Source organism: Arachis hypogaea, chromosome 1 (genome assembly GCF_003086295.3).
Source record: "Arachis hypogaea cultivar Tifrunner chromosome 1, arahy.Tifrunner.gnm2.J5K5, whole genome shotgun sequence".
Lineage (NCBI taxonomy): Eukaryota > Viridiplantae > Streptophyta > Magnoliopsida > Fabales > Fabaceae > Arachis > Arachis hypogaea.
In genome coordinates this window covers 17,204,943-17,222,591 of record NC_092036.1, presented here as the reverse complement: position 1 = coordinate 17,222,591, position 17,649 = coordinate 17,204,943, and the positions used below count along the sequence as shown (strand labels likewise).

At 34.2% G+C, this 17,649-nt stretch overlaps 1 protein-coding gene across 1 annotated transcript; it reads left to right on the top strand.

The window, feature by feature from the left end:
• Positions 1-8,327: 8,327 nt before the first annotated feature.
• On the top strand, positions 8,328-9,569 carry LOC112737782 (uncharacterized). The gene is made up of 3 exons (XM_025788614.2): positions 8,328-9,012; positions 9,086-9,167; positions 9,277-9,569. Exons 1-3 carry the CDS (start codon positions 8,805-8,807, stop codon positions 9,329-9,331), a joined length of 345 nt encoding a protein of 114 aa, XP_025644399.1. The 5' UTR covers positions 8,328-8,804; the 3' UTR covers positions 9,332-9,569.
• Positions 9,570-17,649: the final 8,080 nt, after the last annotated feature.

The following is a 17,649-nucleotide window of genomic DNA, read 5'->3' as shown; positions in this document are numbered from 1 at the left end:
TTCATTTTCTAATTTTTCCAGGAGCAAGCAAAATCTCTCTTGTTCCCGTTATTTTTTGCTATTCAAAACATTTTATTACTATGATTATTATTATTATTATTATTAGAAAAAGAAAAAAAAAACATATACATCAAAGATCACATGGTGAATAAAATTATCCATCAATAATTTGAAGGTCATTTTTAGCCAACCATATCATAAATAAAGGGTTAGTAACCCTTTATAACATGTAAATGGTTATTAGTATAGAAGTTCTATAAAGGTTGCTTACGGGAGAAGGAAAATGCAAGAGAGATGAACAAAAAGATTAGAGAACAAAAAACAGAATCTGAATTAGAGAGAATATTTTAGTTACATGTTATAATGACTACAATTTTTGTGAAAAATAGAATTAAACTAACGCTCTGGAATCTAAGCTTCACTTCTTATATATACAACTAGAATTAGACTTATATAACATAATTGATGTTGCCAAATTAGTTACAACAGGCTAATTGATTCTTGATAGAATCTTAAACTGCACCACTATCTTCTGTCTTTATATCCCCCTCAAGCTCAAGTTAGACTTCGGGATAACTCTGAGCTTGAGCTTAAGCTTTTCAAAGGTTGCGGTTGATAAAGGCTTCATTAAAATATGAGTAATTTGTTCTATCCCCGGTATATGCACTACTTGTAGCCTCTTCCTCTGAATTTTTTCCCTCACAAACTGAATATCTAGATGGAAATGCTTCGTTTTATCATATAAGAGATGATCAACAGTTAACAAAACTGTATTTAAGTTGTCACAATATATAATTGGAGTAGTATGAAGCCTGCTGTTTAATTATTAAAATAGATTCTGAACCCATGTGATCTCTGCCTCACAAGCTGCCAAGTTTCGGAACTCAGCAGTAAAAATACAACAATTAGAAGCATCTGAATGTGAACTAGATGCTGCAACATTAGAAAAGTTGTACATACCTCCATTTTTAAATCTCTGCAATAAAATCTGGTTAGTAGTTTCACATTTAACAAGACATACATAGGGGCGGAGTTTAGTTAAGACAATGGGGCCACAACCCCCCAAACTTTTGTAAAAAAATTAATAGTACTTTTTCAGAAAATAAAAAATAGTTCAATTGGCTCAAAAATACTTTACTATGACTTAGAATATCAAAGTTCAATCTTCATTTCTTACTTTTATTGCACAATAATTTTTAGTTTTAAATATTCAAACCTTGTTGGATTTGGACTGAATTGAGTGCATTCGCATTTCGCAGCTCTCTATTCAATAAGTAATACTCCTTCTATCTTTGAGTTTAAATATAAAAAATTAGGTATTTTTTATTTATGTAATTTAATATTATTATATATTTTACTTTTTATTTAATTTAATTTTTTATATGATAAAAAATATTAGAATATTCAATAAGTATTGATATTATTGTATTTGTATAAATTGATAAAAAAATTAAATAAATATTATAAATTTTAATATTTATCCTTTTAATTTCTTTTTTACATATTTTACATGATATATATTCAAATTTTTATATAAAATAATCATGAAAAATCAAAGAATTGATGCATTTTTAAGAGGAATGCTAATATTCAAGAAGGAGAACATATAATTTTTACAATATCAACCCCCGTAGATAGTTCTTCTACTTTAATGAATTATGAAGAAAGTGAGATACGACCTTTAAATATTTAAAGAGTTGCATCTGATGAGTTTGACTTTAATTTTTTAGAACGAGACACTGAAAAATGGCTTTAAATTTGACAATGTCACCCAAATCAAAGAGATAAGGTTAGACGAGCTTATCTTAAATGGGGTCCATATAAAAAACATCTTGACAATTATCTTCTATCTGGCCCCCAAAATTTTATTTCAAACTTCGCCATTGGACATACATGCGCATAAAATTGAAAATATACTTGGTTATCCCGTGCAAATTTAGAAACACTAACCAAGTTCTTTACTATTTCTGGTGCTTGTATGAAATTATGTAAAGAAAAATATCTTTTAAAGTCAAGAGAATATAAAAAAGAATTGCTAATTCTTGAAATCTTTAAACCTGTTCTGTTTCCAATCTGAACTTAGTAAGGGCCTGAGTATTCAGATGATGACAAGAATGATGAGGAGTCTGGGATCACATAATGTGAAGCACCAGTATTAGGGTACTAGTTTGGATCTGTCACGGTTGATGGAGTAACCATGAATGTTGTAGGATGGTAAAATGTTGATGTAGGGGGTGGAGGTGTGCTACTGGAGTTGCTGTTTATTGACGGAGTAGAATTGGTGACTGAATTTTGAACTTGAGATTGTTGTAATCCTTGAAATGTAATCAGATGCTGATAAACCAAGTTTTTTAATTGTCTTGATTTGTGTCTTAAGCTGTTTGACTCGATATTTTGTGATTCAACAAAATAAGCTTTTATTTTGCTCCGGATTTTATGGCTGTACTTGATTCCAACTATTTTATTCTTGAAGTCTGTTTCCATAGAGACAAGAAACCATGATTACAGATTATAATCATCTTGCAACTATTGTTTATATTAAGCAGATTCTTGGCCAAGAAGTTGGTCTTAAGCACTAGCAAATTTTGAAGGAACATATTCTTGATGAGATGATCCTCTAAATCTTGATCTCGAATGTCTGTTATGGCTTGTTGTTATCATATCTTGTGATTGCGCTCCCCAAGTTTATCACTGGGCGAGAGTTGAAGAAATTGTGATGGAAAGAAATAATTGTTTGGAGTGATGGCTACACTCTGGTAAGAACCAGAATTTTCAGAGTTCTTATGATTTCAGTTTTATAAATTTTCATCCATGGATTATGAAACTGGAAGTTCTAGCCGCGATGCAATGGCTCTAAATAGTGTAGTGAGAACACTGAAATTGCTTCCCTGATTGAAATAAGTGTCCCAACTCTCAAATCATGATTTGTTTTTTATTTGGTTTTAATTATATTTTATTTATTGAACTATATTGAACCAAATTATCCATTCAAATTATATGATTCAAATTTAAAAATATCATATACTTTTAGTTTAATATTTTTACTAATAAATATATTTATTTTTTTTCAATAATAAAAATTAAAAAAAATAAAAAATAAGTTATAATTTGTATATGTAAATATAAATAAATTAAAATAACATAAATCATATTAAAAATATATTAATTGATTAAATAGTTAATTTAAATCTAAAAATTAGATAATTATTTATATTTATAATTAAATTAAATATTTACTAAGTGTTAACAATTATAATTTTATTAGTTATTGAAATATTTTTGTTTTAATAAAAATTAGAAGTCTAATTTAAAATTAAAAATGGTATTTTGATTGTTATTAAGTGTTAAGTATAATTTTTATTTAAAATAAAGTATTGTTTTATTTAAAGTGCACTGTTATAATTATAATTAAATGTACATTAGAGTAGGTTAGTGTTAGTTCTATAATTTTATTTTTAATTTTATTTTGAGTCCTACAAGAATATATGTGGGACCATATATTAAAAATAGTGAATTAAAATTTTAAAATTTATTTTTCTAATACTTAATCTTAGTTCATTTAAAATTTTATTGGTTCTCTATCAAAATAATATCGTATCTCTAAGATGAATTTAGAGTATGATTTAATCTAAAATTTTTGTTAGTACATATAAGTAAATGATAATTAGTGATTCTTAGTAAATATTTAATTTAATTATAAACATAAATAATTGTCTAACTTTTTAAATTTAAATTAATTTTTTAATTAATTAATTTTTTAATATGATTTATTTTATTATAATTTATTTATATTTACATGTACAAATTATAATTTATTTTTTAGTTTTTTTATTTTTATTATTGAAGAAAAAAATTAAATAAATTTATTAATAAAAAAATTAAACGAAATATATATTGATATTTTGTAATTTGAACTATATAATTTGAACCGGTAATTTGATTCAATACAGTTTAATAAAGAAAAAAAATAATTAAAACCAAACCAAAAGAATTTAAGAATTGGGACACTTATTTCAATCAAGTGGAGAAAGACATAAGGGTGTCTCTATTTAACTGGCGGGTAAACCCGAAACCCTTCACCTCCCTTTTTTTTTTTTTTGTCAAAGGTGACTTTATTTAACTGGCGGGCAAACCCTAAACCCTTCAGTCGTTCACCTTGTCTTCATCTAACAGGCGGGAAAACCCTAAACCCTTAACATCCCTTCTTCTTTTTTGTCTTTATTTAACGGGCGGAAAAACTCTAAACCCTTCACCTCCCTTCTTCTTTTTTGTCTTTATTTAAATGGCGGGCAAACGCTAAATCCTTCACCTCCCCTTCTTCGTTTTTGTCACTTCTTCGTCTTCTTTCACCTGTTTTCACAAGATGAATCTCAATGATCTAATAGCCTTCTTAAAAGCCATTTTATTGGCTTTATCGCCCAGAATAAAAAAACTAAAAAATAAATTATAATTTGTATATGTAAATATAAATAAAATAAAATAAATTATATTAAAAAATATTAATTGATTAAACAATTAATTTAAATCTAAAAAATTAGATAATTATTTATATTTATAATTAAATGAAATATTTACTAAGTGTTAACAATTATAATTTTATTAGTTATTGAAATATTTTTGTTTTATTAAAAATTAGAAATCTAATTTAAAATTAAGAATGGCATTTCGATTGTTATTAAGTGTTAAGTATAATTTTTATTTAAAATAAAGTATTTTTTTATTTAAAATACACTATTATAATTATAACTAACTGTACATTAGAGTATCGTTAGTGTTAGTTCTATAATTCTATTTTTAATTTTATTTTGAGTCCTACAAAAATATATGTGGGACCATATATTATATATAGCGATTAAAAATTTTAAAATTTATTTTTCTAATACTTAATCTTAATTCATTTAAAATTTTATATTATTTTTAATTATTTTATTAACATAATTATACAAATATTAAAATTTTATTGATTCTCTATCAAAATGATATCGTATCTCTGTGATGAATTTAGAGTATGATTTGATCTAAATTTTTGTTTGTACATATAAATAAATGATAATTAGTGATCCTTAGTAAATATTTAATTTAATTATAAACATAAATAATTGTCTAATTTTTTAAATTTAAATTAATTGTTTAATCAATTAATATTTTTTTAATATGATTTATTTTATTATAATTTATTTATAATTACATATACAAATTATAATTTAATTAGTTTTTTTATTTTTATTTTTGAAGAAAAAAATAAATTTATAAATAAAAATATTAAACAAAAGATATATTGATATTTTTAAATTTGAACCATATAATTTGAATCGGTAATTTGATTAAATACGATTCAATAAATAAAAAATAATTAAAACCAAACCAAAAGAATTTAAGAATTGGGATACTTATTTCAATCAGGTGGGGAAAGACATAAGGGTGTTTCTATTTAACTGGCGGATAAACCCTAAACCCTTCACCTCTCTTTTTTTTTTGTCAAAGGTGTCTTTATTTAACTGGCGGGCAAATCCTAAACCCTTCAGTCGTTCACCTTGTCTTTATTTAACGCACGGAAAAATCCTAAACCCTTCACCTCCTTACTTCTTTTTTGTCTTTATTTAAATGGCGGACAAACCCTAAACCCTTCACCTCTCCTTCTTCATTTTTGTCACTTCTTCTTCTTTTTCTTCTTTCATCTGTTTTCACAAGACGAATCTCAATGATCTAATAGCTATTTTAAAAGCCATTTTATTAACTTTATTGTCTAGAATAAACCTTCCTATTTCTTCTATAAAGGTTGCTCACTGAAAATGGAGAATACAAGAAAGATGAATTAAGAAGACTAGAGAACAAAAAACATAATTTGTATTAGAGAATATTTCAGTTACATGTTACAATAACTACTACTCTTGTGAAAAATAGAATTGAACTAACTCTAAAGTCTAAGCTTCAATCCCTATATATACAACCAGAATTAGACTTATATAACTTAACTGATGTGGCCAAATTAATTACAATAGTCTAACTGATTTTTGACAAAATCTTGAACTACACTACTATTTTCTGTCTTTATAATTAAGAAATTCAATTATGTCATCATCGGTAATGGCTTTAAATGGTGTAATGTGAACACTGAAATTGTCCTCCCTGATTGAAACAAGTGTGCCAACTCTCAAATCACGATTTTCTTTAGATTTGGTTTTAATTATATTTTATTTATTGAACTATATTGAACCAAATTATCGGTTCAAATTATATGATTCAAAAATATCATATACTTTTAGTTTAATATTTTTAATAATAAATTTATTTAAATTTTTTTCTTCAATAATAAAAATAAAAAAACTAAAAAATATATTATAATTTGTATATGTAAATATAAATAAATTAAAATAAAATAAAATAAATTATATTAAAAAATATTAATTGATTAAACAGTTAATTTAAATTTAAAAAATTAGATAATTATTTATATTTATAATTAAATGAAATATTTACTAAGTGTTAACAATTATAATTTTATTAGTTATTGAAATATTTTTGTTTTAATAAAAATTAGAAGTCTAATTTAAAATTAAGAATGGTATTTTGATTGTTATTAAGTGTCAAGTATAATTTTTATTTAAAATAAAGTATTGTTTTATTTAAAATGCACTATTATAATTATAAGTAACCGTACATTAGAGTATGTTAGTGTTAGTTCTATAATTCTATTGTCAATTTTATTTTGGGTCCTATAAGAATATATGTGGGACCATATATTATAAATAGCGATTAAAAATTTTAAAATTTATTTTTTTAATAGTTAATCTTAATTTATTTAAAATTTTATATTATTTTTAATTATTTAATAACATAATTATACAAATAATAAAATTTTATTGGTTCTCTATCAAAATGATATCGTATCTCTATGATAAATTTAGAGTATGATTTGATCTGAAATTTTTGTTTGTTCATATAAATAAATGATAATTAGTGATCCTTAGTAAATATTTAATTTAATTATAAACATAAATAATTGTCTAATTTTTTAAATTTAAATTAATTGTTTAATCAATTAATATTTTTTAATATGATTTATTTTATTATAATTTATTTATATTTACATATACAAATTATAATTTTTTTTAGTTTTTTTATTTTTATTTTTGAAGAAAAAAATTAAATAAATTTATAAATAAAAATATTAAATGAAAGATATATTGATATTTTTAAAGTTGAACCATATAATTTGAACCGGTAATTTGATTCAATACAGTTAAATAAATAAAAAATAATTAAAACCAAACCAAAAGAATTTAAGAATTGGAACACTTATTTCAATCAGGTGGGGAAAGACATAAAGGTGTCTCTATTTAACTGGCGGATAAATCCTAAACGCTTCACCTCTCTTTCTTTTTTGTCAAAGGTGTCTTTATTTAACTGGCGGGCAAATCTGAAACCCTTTAGTCGTTCACCTTGTCTTTATTTAACGGAAGGAAAAATTCTAAACCCTTCACCTCCCTTCTTTTTTTTTGTCTTTATTTAAATGGTGGGCAAACCCTAAACCCTTCACCTCCCCTTCTTCGTTTTTGTCACTTCTTCTTCTTTTTCTTCTTTCATCTGTTTTCACAAGATGAATCTCAATGATCTAATAGCTATCTTAAAAGCCATTTTATTGGCTTTATTGCCTAGAATAAACCTTCCTATTTCTTCTATAAAGGTTACTCATTGGGAATGGAGAATGCAAGAAAGATGAATTAAGAAGACTAGAGAACAAAAAACAAAATTTGTATTAGAGAATATTTCAGTTACACGTTACAATAACTACTACTCTTGTGAAAAATATAATTGAACTAACTCTAAAGTTGTAAGACCCAGAACTTCTGAAAAGTCTTATTATGATTAAGTCTCAAATCATATGGTTATTTATAGCCTTAATTTCAGAAATTATTTTATTAAAGGTAATTAAGGCAAATTTTGATTTATTGGATTTGAGATGAGTTATGATTATTATCCAATTTTATAATTATTGGATTATTTTCTATATTTAAAGTATAAAGTTGATAGTTATGAAATAATAAGGATTTTATATGATTTGGATTAGATAAGCAATATTTTAAATATTAATACTGCTATTTTGGAAAATAGAGAAATTAATTATATTATTTCTCAATTTTGGATTTGGACATTTTATTGAAAATAAAGTGTGAAATTAATGAGCAAATAGTATTTTTATACACTATTATTGTTAGATTAGAATTTATTTCTAATTACTACATTATACCTATTTTGGGTGAAATTACAGATATGCCCATAACCCTAATCTTCAAAATAAGGAAACCCAATCCCAGTGACCGCTAACCGACCCGGTTCCCTGCAGCCACACACAGCCGTAGCAGCATACCCTCACCCCTTTCATCCCTCCTTCCCCCAAAACAGCAGCAAAAACATACAAACCCCTCTAATGGAAACAGAATAGAGAGAGAGAGAGAAGACTGAGTCGCGGCGGAATAGAGGAGAAGGGAACTTGCCGTCGCGCCACCACGCCACCACCTCACGCCTTGCCACTGTGCCTCGCGCCTCGCCGCCGTCATCTTCACGGGCATGAAGGAAGCTCTTGCTGCCAATGCTGCTCGTGTAGCCGACGCCGTTGCCGGTTAGAACTCAGGCGAGAGAGAAGGTCGCGAAGGAGGAGGGAACCGCGCTGCTCAGCCGCCGTCTGAGAAGCCTGGGTCGCCGTTCTGCCTCGCCATCGCCACCGAACCCGCACCCAACCCAGCTGCGCCGCTGTCCCTGCGCCGTCACAGAGCAGATCTGAGGCGAGGGAGAGAACCGCGATGGGGAAAACGTTGCGCCACCCAGTCGCCGGTCTGCTCGCCGCCAGCGTCACTGTCGTCGCGAGGAAGAGAGAGGGAGCCCCGTTGATACTATCCCTGCCGCTGCGCCTAGCTGTTGTTGGGAGCCTTGCCGCCGTTCATAAGGTTGTGCCGGTAAGCCTCTGCCGCTGGAAAATGCCCCTGCTGCCGTCGCCGAAAAATTCTGCTTGTAAGGGTTTTTATTGAGATTTCTGTTCTTTTGAAATTCCGGGAAGATTGTTGATACTGAGCGGTTTTTATAGATGACCCACCGGAGCTTCTGGCCGCCACTCGAGCTGTTGCCGGGCCAGTTCGAAATCGCAGCTACTTCGTGTTGTCATTCTGGTAAGAAATTATGTTTCGAAAAGCCTCGCGTTAGTTTTCGATTGTGTTTGGTTAATAAATGAGTTTTGGTAACGTGGGGTCATTCCTGATTATTATATGCTGCGATTAGTGTTGCTGTGGTTACCGCGGGGGTAGCTTGGGGCCGAGGTTGCGGTTGTTGGTGATCCCGGTTTAAGAGAGGAGGTTCCTGTGACGCGTTTGGGTTATGGAATTGTGTTCTAAGGTAGGGGCACTTTCCAAAAACTATGTTGTATGTATTAGAATTATTACATATGGATACTGATGTGAGATATTGTGTATTTGGTGATTGTAATTGCCGTATGTATTATTTGATTGACTCGAATGATTATGGATGTTGGTTTGGCTGAATTGTTGTGCGGCTCTGTGAAATGTAATGTTTTAAAGCTGATTCTTTAAAAATTTGAAATCTGAGTTTAAACCATTGAGGATTGGTTTGAATTGACTCAATTATTTCAGTGATGTGAAAATTCGAATGCACTTTTAAGTTCAACCTGGTTTATTTTAATTGACTTAGTTTTTGGACAATTGATTCGTTATTGAGCCGTCTCTTTAAAGCTTTGGAAATGAATTAAATCGGTTGATATTGATTTGATTTTGAAACGGTTTTCTTGAGTTATGCCAATGAGGCGAGTGTTGGATTTAGCTTGATTTTGAATTGAGTTTTGGATTCTGGACTGTTGAGAGGGATTGAGGAACGGTTTAGTTGGGACCCGAATCGGGTGGCAAAGTCCAAGTTTTAGGAGAGATGCTGCCGAAATTTCTATAAAATCCGAGTCTTTATTTAAAATGTTATTTGGGAAATTTTGAGTTTAATGCCTTTCCTAATTACTTGGAGGATTGTAAATTTAGGGCTTCTTTATTATCTTTACTTAGAACAATTATGAAAGCGATGAAACTACGCTTTGAAAGAATTATTGAAAAGAGAATCATGATTCCTCCTTATTTTCCAAGAAGAATAGTATGTTTTTTGGTACGATTCATTCGAAATAGAATTTTGCTTTGAGGCTATTTTAAAAGGGTAAAACGGGTTTATGTTTTCTCTATAAAACATAAAGATTGTCCCTTGGAAGAGTTTTCGTGGTTTTGAAAAGGATTTGGATTTCGATTGATGAACCTTATTATTCTGAAGTTTTAAATAAGCTTCAGAGTATCTTTTGAACTCTAGTTAAACACAATAAAAATGATTCTCTTGGTAGTTTGAAACGCTTCAGATTTAGTTGTGGAATTGAAGCCAGTTTTGTTAAGTAAAGGAAATGGCTTTGAAAGGAGTGATTGATTTCATGACTCGGTTTCGCTTAGATCCTATTTTATTACTCAAATCGGAAAGCCAAGGTTTTAATGATTTTAAATGAATTTGGCTAAATGAGTTATGTTATTCTCCCCTAAAGACTTGGAACTCTGTCGAAAAACTTTTGTTATAAATGTGAATGTTGCACTTCCACTATTGGAGATCAGAGTTTCCTTGGAAGAAAACAGTGGCTAGCCACCACGTGCTCCAGGTTGAGACTCGAAACTCTTTTGACCCAATGTCGTAAGTGTGGCCGGGCACTGTGAAAGTCCCGGATGAGCTCGCCCCCGTAAATATTCACCAGTGAAGGTGATGGATATGGATCATGATTATGATCAAGTTTATTGTAACACCCTACCATACAGAGACTTATGCTTAAGTCATAATTCAGAGATGGCAAGGTATTACGACCTCTAAAAATAAAAATTTAGTACGTATAGTAGTATGAATAATTGGTTATAACTGGGAGCCTTTGTAGAAAAAGGGGTAAACAAAAACCAATCGCAACTCAAAGCGCAACACTCCGATCGATAACGTAACGAACAAGGATAACCAACGCGTGATTATATATATACAAAGGAGTGTCAAAAACAGGAATATCAAGACTCAAGATCCGGCTGCGAAGATAACCGATCCGAGCATAACAATATATACATATGATATAATAAGGAAAACCCCAAAGGAAACCCAAAGGGACACAAATACATAAATCCTATTCTCCAAAATTCTCCCATAAGAGGAGTCATCACATTTTGTATTATTTAATGGAGATAAAAGTATCTAAGCAAAACATATAAACCAAAACATAGCCCCGAGAACAAAGGATCTTCGCAAATCCAGAAGTCTCCAGCATGCATCAGCGGGACACCTCACGTCCTGCATCTGAAAACCACAAAATCCGCATGGGTGAGAACCAGAGGTCCCCAGCATGGTAACAGCTTCCACATATATAATACATAATAATGGAGGAAAGCCGAAGGCAATCCTAGAACTTCCTCCAAATAATATCAAAGCTTATAAACAAGCTAAACCATAAAGGGCATCTGACTAAAGATACTTCAGTCTAACTAATACTTCCCTTTCCAATTTCCTTCAGACCTCCCAACCACCAGCAGGAGAATAGTGTAGCAAACACAGTTATATCAAGCAAGAAATATACATTTAGGAACAAGTAAGGCATTTAGACAATTAGCAAGTAATATGCAGCCAAATAGGCAATCTCAAACAATTCATATAGTATGCATATGATGAATGCCTGTCCCTAGTGGCTGATGATATCATCTGTCGGTTATAAAGCCAATCCGACAAGTTCGGGCAGTTAACCCTTGGACTGTCCCTCTGTCACGCATCCCCAACTCGAGTTATACTCATCATAAACTTGATCATAATCATGATCTATATCCATCACCTTCACTGGTGAATATTTACGGGGGCGAGCTCATCCGGGTCTTTCACAGTGCCCGGCCACACTTATGACATAGGGTCAAAAGAGTATCAAGTCTCAACCTGGAGCACGTGGTAGCTAGCCACTGCTACTACCCAGGGAAACTCGTATCTCCGATAGTGGAAGTGCAAATCACAATTATCAATAATTCAGCATAAACATGCATGAATTCTCATCCATGGATCAACATCCATATCAGCCATTCCGGCTCATGGTTAAATCCATAACCAGCCAATATTCATAGCATACACAGCTATTCCGGCTCACGGTTCAATCCAGAACCAGCCAATATATAAACAATTACAGTCCTTCGGCCAATGGCATAACAAGCACTTCCACCACCATCCTCCACATCTCACATAATCATCAATGATCCTCATTGATTATTCATTTTCCCTTGCTTCACTCGCAAGTTACCACATCCACTAGCTCCTTCTCTCATAGCTAGGCTTATCATAATGATTTAAGATATAAGTGGTGAGATCGGAGGCTCAGAAGTATGAAATTTGGCTTTTAAAACTCAAAAATCAACTTTGGGATGAAAACAGGGCCACGCGCACGCGCACTCTACGCGCACGCGTGAATGGCCTCAAAACTTCATCGACGCGCAAGCGTCATGCATGCTAACGCGTGGATTAAACATTTGCCAATCGACGCGTACGCGTCAACCACGCGTACGCGTGGATGTTCTCGTGCCCCAGGCACAACACTGGCACAGTTCTGGCATAACTCTCTGAAAAATGGCTGGGCATTGGGTGCAGCACAATCGGCGCGCCCGCGCACATCACGCTCACGCGTGGATGGCATTTTCCGGAAGAACGGCGCGCACGCGCCAAGTGCGCCCACGCGCAAGGGGTCATTCTGCTAAAAATTTTCTAAGTTAAAAGCTGCAGAATTCACCAATTTAAACCCCAATCTTCCAACGGACATAACTTTCTCATTTTAAATCGTTTTTCACCCGTTCTTCGAACGGCATGGACACCCCGGATCCAATTTCATTTCTAAATAGATTTGGCACAAAATAGAGATCCGTAGTCCAAGTTATGTCCCACCAAAGTATGCCCAAAAACCATATTTTTCATAAAAACCACAAAGTGCCATTTGCAAACAAGCCATTTCCAACTCTTTTCAAAATCAATCAAAACATGCCATTTTCATCCCTTTTCTTTGAAATCAATCAAAATATATCAATTTCAACATCAAGCCTCCTCAACTCACACATTGACACATTACCACAAATTACAAAATCACTATCTCATCATTCTAACCCACTTCACCCAAGTGGCTCAAACTCAAATATATTGACATATCATATACTCTTACTCATGCCAATTCTCAACAACACCAATTCCAATAAATTATCATTGTACACAATCAATATCATACCCACCATCAACATGGTCCAACCCACAATTCAACCATAACCAATCATCAAGCATATATCACAACATGCATATTTCTCATACATCATACCATCAAGGCATCATTAATCATCATCACATATATGACCACATCATATATCTCAATCATTCAACAACACCAACCATTCAATACCTATCTTAGGGCCTCTAGCCTAAGTATTTCCTACCACATTACATATTAGATACGGGAAACCGAAACCATACCTTAGCCAATTTTCCCAAGCTCACCCGGAGCACTTCCAAACCACTTATCCACAAGCTCTCAAGGCCTCAATACCTCCAAGAACAGATTTTTCACCACCAAACCTTTTCCAAGCTTTTCAATATCACCAATCAAGCTCCAATATTCACATATACACAACCTAAGCCACAACCATCATACCCATACACAACATCTCAAAACCCAAACATCATAAAACAACAAAAACACACTAGGGTTGAGAATCTTACCACACCCAAGGTCCAAGGAGACAAGATTAACCTTCTCCTTCAAGAGAGTTGGGTCCTATAACATCAAAGAACCCAAAATCTCAATATTTCACCCATGAAACTCGAAAATAAGGGCTGAGATTTCGAACAGAAACACGTGGCTTACCTCAAGATTGGTTGTATGGGTTTTGTAGAGCTCTTCGCGGTGAACACGTGGCCGCAAACGGAGCGGCAATCGGAGCTCTAGATCAAAAGTTATGGTGATTTGAAGATCAACCAAGGGAGAGAACTTGAGAGAGTGTTCTTCCTCCCTTTCTCTCTAATTTCAGCTTGTGTGTGTAACAAATGAGGAGAGAGAGAGTGCTGAAAACTAGGGTTTTGGTTAAGTTATGTTGGGCCAAGGGCCCACTTTGGGTCCAATTGGCCCGGTTTGGCCCGTTTGGTCCAATCTTGGTCCTAATTCTATAAAATTGGTACCAAAATTCTCGTCTCAATCTCCTCTACCACATTTAGCCATAAAAATAACATTTTAGGCTTTCTAGAATAAATTCTCATTTATGGGTTAATTAGCCGTTAATTAACCGGGTTTTACATTTTACCCACCTAATTGGGAATTTTGCCCACAAAATTCAAATGCAATTACCTGAGGATAAATGCGGATAATCCGTTCGCATCTCCGACTCAAGTTCCCAAGTGTGTTCCTCAACACCGCCTCGACTCCAAGCCACTTTGACTAATGAAACCTCTTTTCCACGCAACCGTTTGATACTAGTATCATCAATTCTGACTGGAGTCACTGGAAGCGTCAAATCTTCCCTTAACTAAACCGACTCAGGTTCTAACACATGGCTAGCATCAGGGGTGTACTTCCGAAGCTGCGACACGTGAAACACGTCGTGCAGGTTCGAAAGATGAGGTGGTAGAGCCATCCGATACGCCACCGGTCCAATCCTCTCCAGAATCTGAAATGGACCAATGTATCGAGGATTCAACTTCTTTGCCTTAATCGCCCTACCTACTCCCGTGGTCGGAGTAACCTTAAGGAAAACATGATCTCCTTCCTCAAATTCTAAGGGCTTTCGCCTCTGATTGGCGTAACTCTTTTGACGACTCTGCGCCGTAATCATCCTATCACGGATTTTCTTGACTTGTTCAGTAGTCTCAGCTATCATTTCCGGCCCTAATAAGCTTTTCTCTCCAGCTTCATACCAACATAGCGGAGATTGACATTTCCTCCCATACAAGGCCTCATACGGAGCCATTCCGATGCTCGCATGATAACTATTATTGTATGCAAACTCCACTAATGGCATATACCGATCCCAACTCACCGGTTGGTCCAAAACACAAGCTCTCAACATATCCTCTAGTGTTTGGATCGTCCTCTCGGATTGACCATCTGTTTGAGGATGGTAAGCCGTGCTCAAGCTTAATCAGGTTCCAAAAGCTTTCTGAAATGCACCCCAAAACCTTGAAGTGAAACGAGGATCTCTATCAGAGATTATAGTAGCAGGTACACCATGAAGTCTCACAATCTCCTTTATGTATAACCGTGCTAGCTCTTCAAGGGTGTAGGTCATCCGAATGGGTAAAAAGTGAGCTGACTTCGTCAGTCGGTCCACAATCACCCAAATAGCATCAAAACCAGCCCTAGTCCTTGGCAATCCAGACACAAAGTCCATTGCAATACTTTCCCACTTCCATTGTGGAATCTCTAAAGGTTGCAACATCCCGGAAGGTCTTTGATGTTCAATCTTCACCTTTTGACAAGTTAAGCACTTTGAAACACATTCCGCCACATCATTCTTCATACCCGGCCACCAGAACATTGCCTTTAAATCATGGTACATCTTAGTACTTCCCGGGTGAATGGAGAATCCGCTTTTGTGTGCCTCCTTTAAAATATCTTGCCTCAAAGTGCCCACATCCGGCACAATGATCCTACCTTTGAATCTCCATAACCCATCTTTTTCTTCCGACACTCTCCATCGTTTTCCTTGCTCAATAGCCGGTAACACCTTCCATAACGCTTCATCATTTTGATGAGCCTTTAGGAGTTCGGACTTAAAATCGCTTGAGATTTCTAATCGGCTCAAACACAAGGTTCCGGATACTTCTCGAGCACCAATTTTCAGACTCTCAAATCCCTTGAACAACTTCTCCTCTTGAAGCATCATCCAAGCCGCATATAATGACTTTCGACTTAACGCATCCGCCACTACGTTCGCCTTTCTCGGATGTAATGCAACTCAAAGTCGTAGTCCTTCAACAATTCCATCCACCTCCTCTGCCTCATATTGAGCTCTTTCTGATCAAAGAGATACTTCAAGCTCTTATGATCAGAGAAAACTTGGAACTTAACCCCATAGAGATAATGCCTCCACACCTTCAAGGCAAACACAACCGCAGCGAGTTCCAAATCGTGCGTAGGGTAACTAACTTCATGAGGTCTCAACTGTCGTGAAGCATATGCCACCACATTACGATGCTGCATCAGCACGCACCCTAGACCCTTCAATGAGGCATCACAATACACCTCAAATGGCTCATTCGGCTCAGGTAACACTAACACAGGTGTAGTGGTCAACTTTTTCTTCAATGTCTGAAAGCTCTCCTCGCACTTAGGAGTCCAAACAAACGGAGTGTCATTGCGGGTTAACTTTGTCATTGGCAAAGCTATCTGTGAGAAGCCCTTGATAAACCTTCGGTAATAGCCAGCTAAACCCAGAAAACTCCTTATCTCTGTTACGGTGGTTGGTTGCTTCCAATCCATCACAGCCTCCACCTTAGTTGGATCTACGGCTATTCCCTTCTTACTCACCACATGGCCCAAAAACTTCACCTCACTCTTCCAAAACTCACACTTCGATAGTTTTGCATAGAGTTTCTTCTCTTTTAGAATCTGCAACACGGTCCTCAAGTGTTTCGCATGCTCTTCTTCAGTCTTGGAGTAAATCAGTATGTCATCAATGAAGACAACAACGAATTTATCCAAAAACGGACGGAAAACTCTATTCATGTAATCCATAAACACTGCAGGAGCATTCGTCAACCCAAAAGACATTACAGTGTACTCGTAATGACCATAACGAGTCCTAAAAGCGGTCTTAGGGATATCCTCACCCCTCACCCTTATCTGGTGATAACCAGATCGCAAGTCGATCTTGGAGAAAACTCCAGCTCCTTGTAACTGATCCATGAGATCATTAATTCTCGGCAATGGGTACTTATTCTTTATTGTAACCTTGTTCAGCTGCCTGTAATCCACACAGAGCCGCATACTCCCATCCTTCTTCTTCACCAGTAACACTGGAGCACCCCACGGAGATACACTTGGGCGTATAAAATTCTTTCCCAACAAATCCTCTAACTGAGACTTTAACTCGTTCATCTCTAACGGTGACATCCTATAAGGAGCACTTGAGATTGGTCCCGCCCCTGGCACCAATTCAATAGCAAACTCAACCTCTCGGTTAGGTGGAAACTCATAAATATCATCGGGAAACACTTCTGGAAACTCACACACAACCGGAATCTGTTCCAACCTTTGATCATCACCCGAAACGCCCGCGGTTAACAACATGATACCCTGACATTCGGTTCCGGAACAGTTCACCATCATCGAATTCAAGTAATAATTATTCACCACGACCGGCCCTTTAGTATCTTTCGGCATAAAGTACACCGACTTTGTAGAACAATCTAGCAGAACATGGTTCTTAGATAACCAGTCCAATCTCAAGATAAGATCAAGACCGATCATCGGCAAGCAGACTAAATTATGAACAAAATCACGCTGCTTGAACCCAAAGGAAACTTTCGGGCATCCTAGCCTAGTTACCATGGCTTCGTGGGTAGCATTGTACACTCTTAGATCAT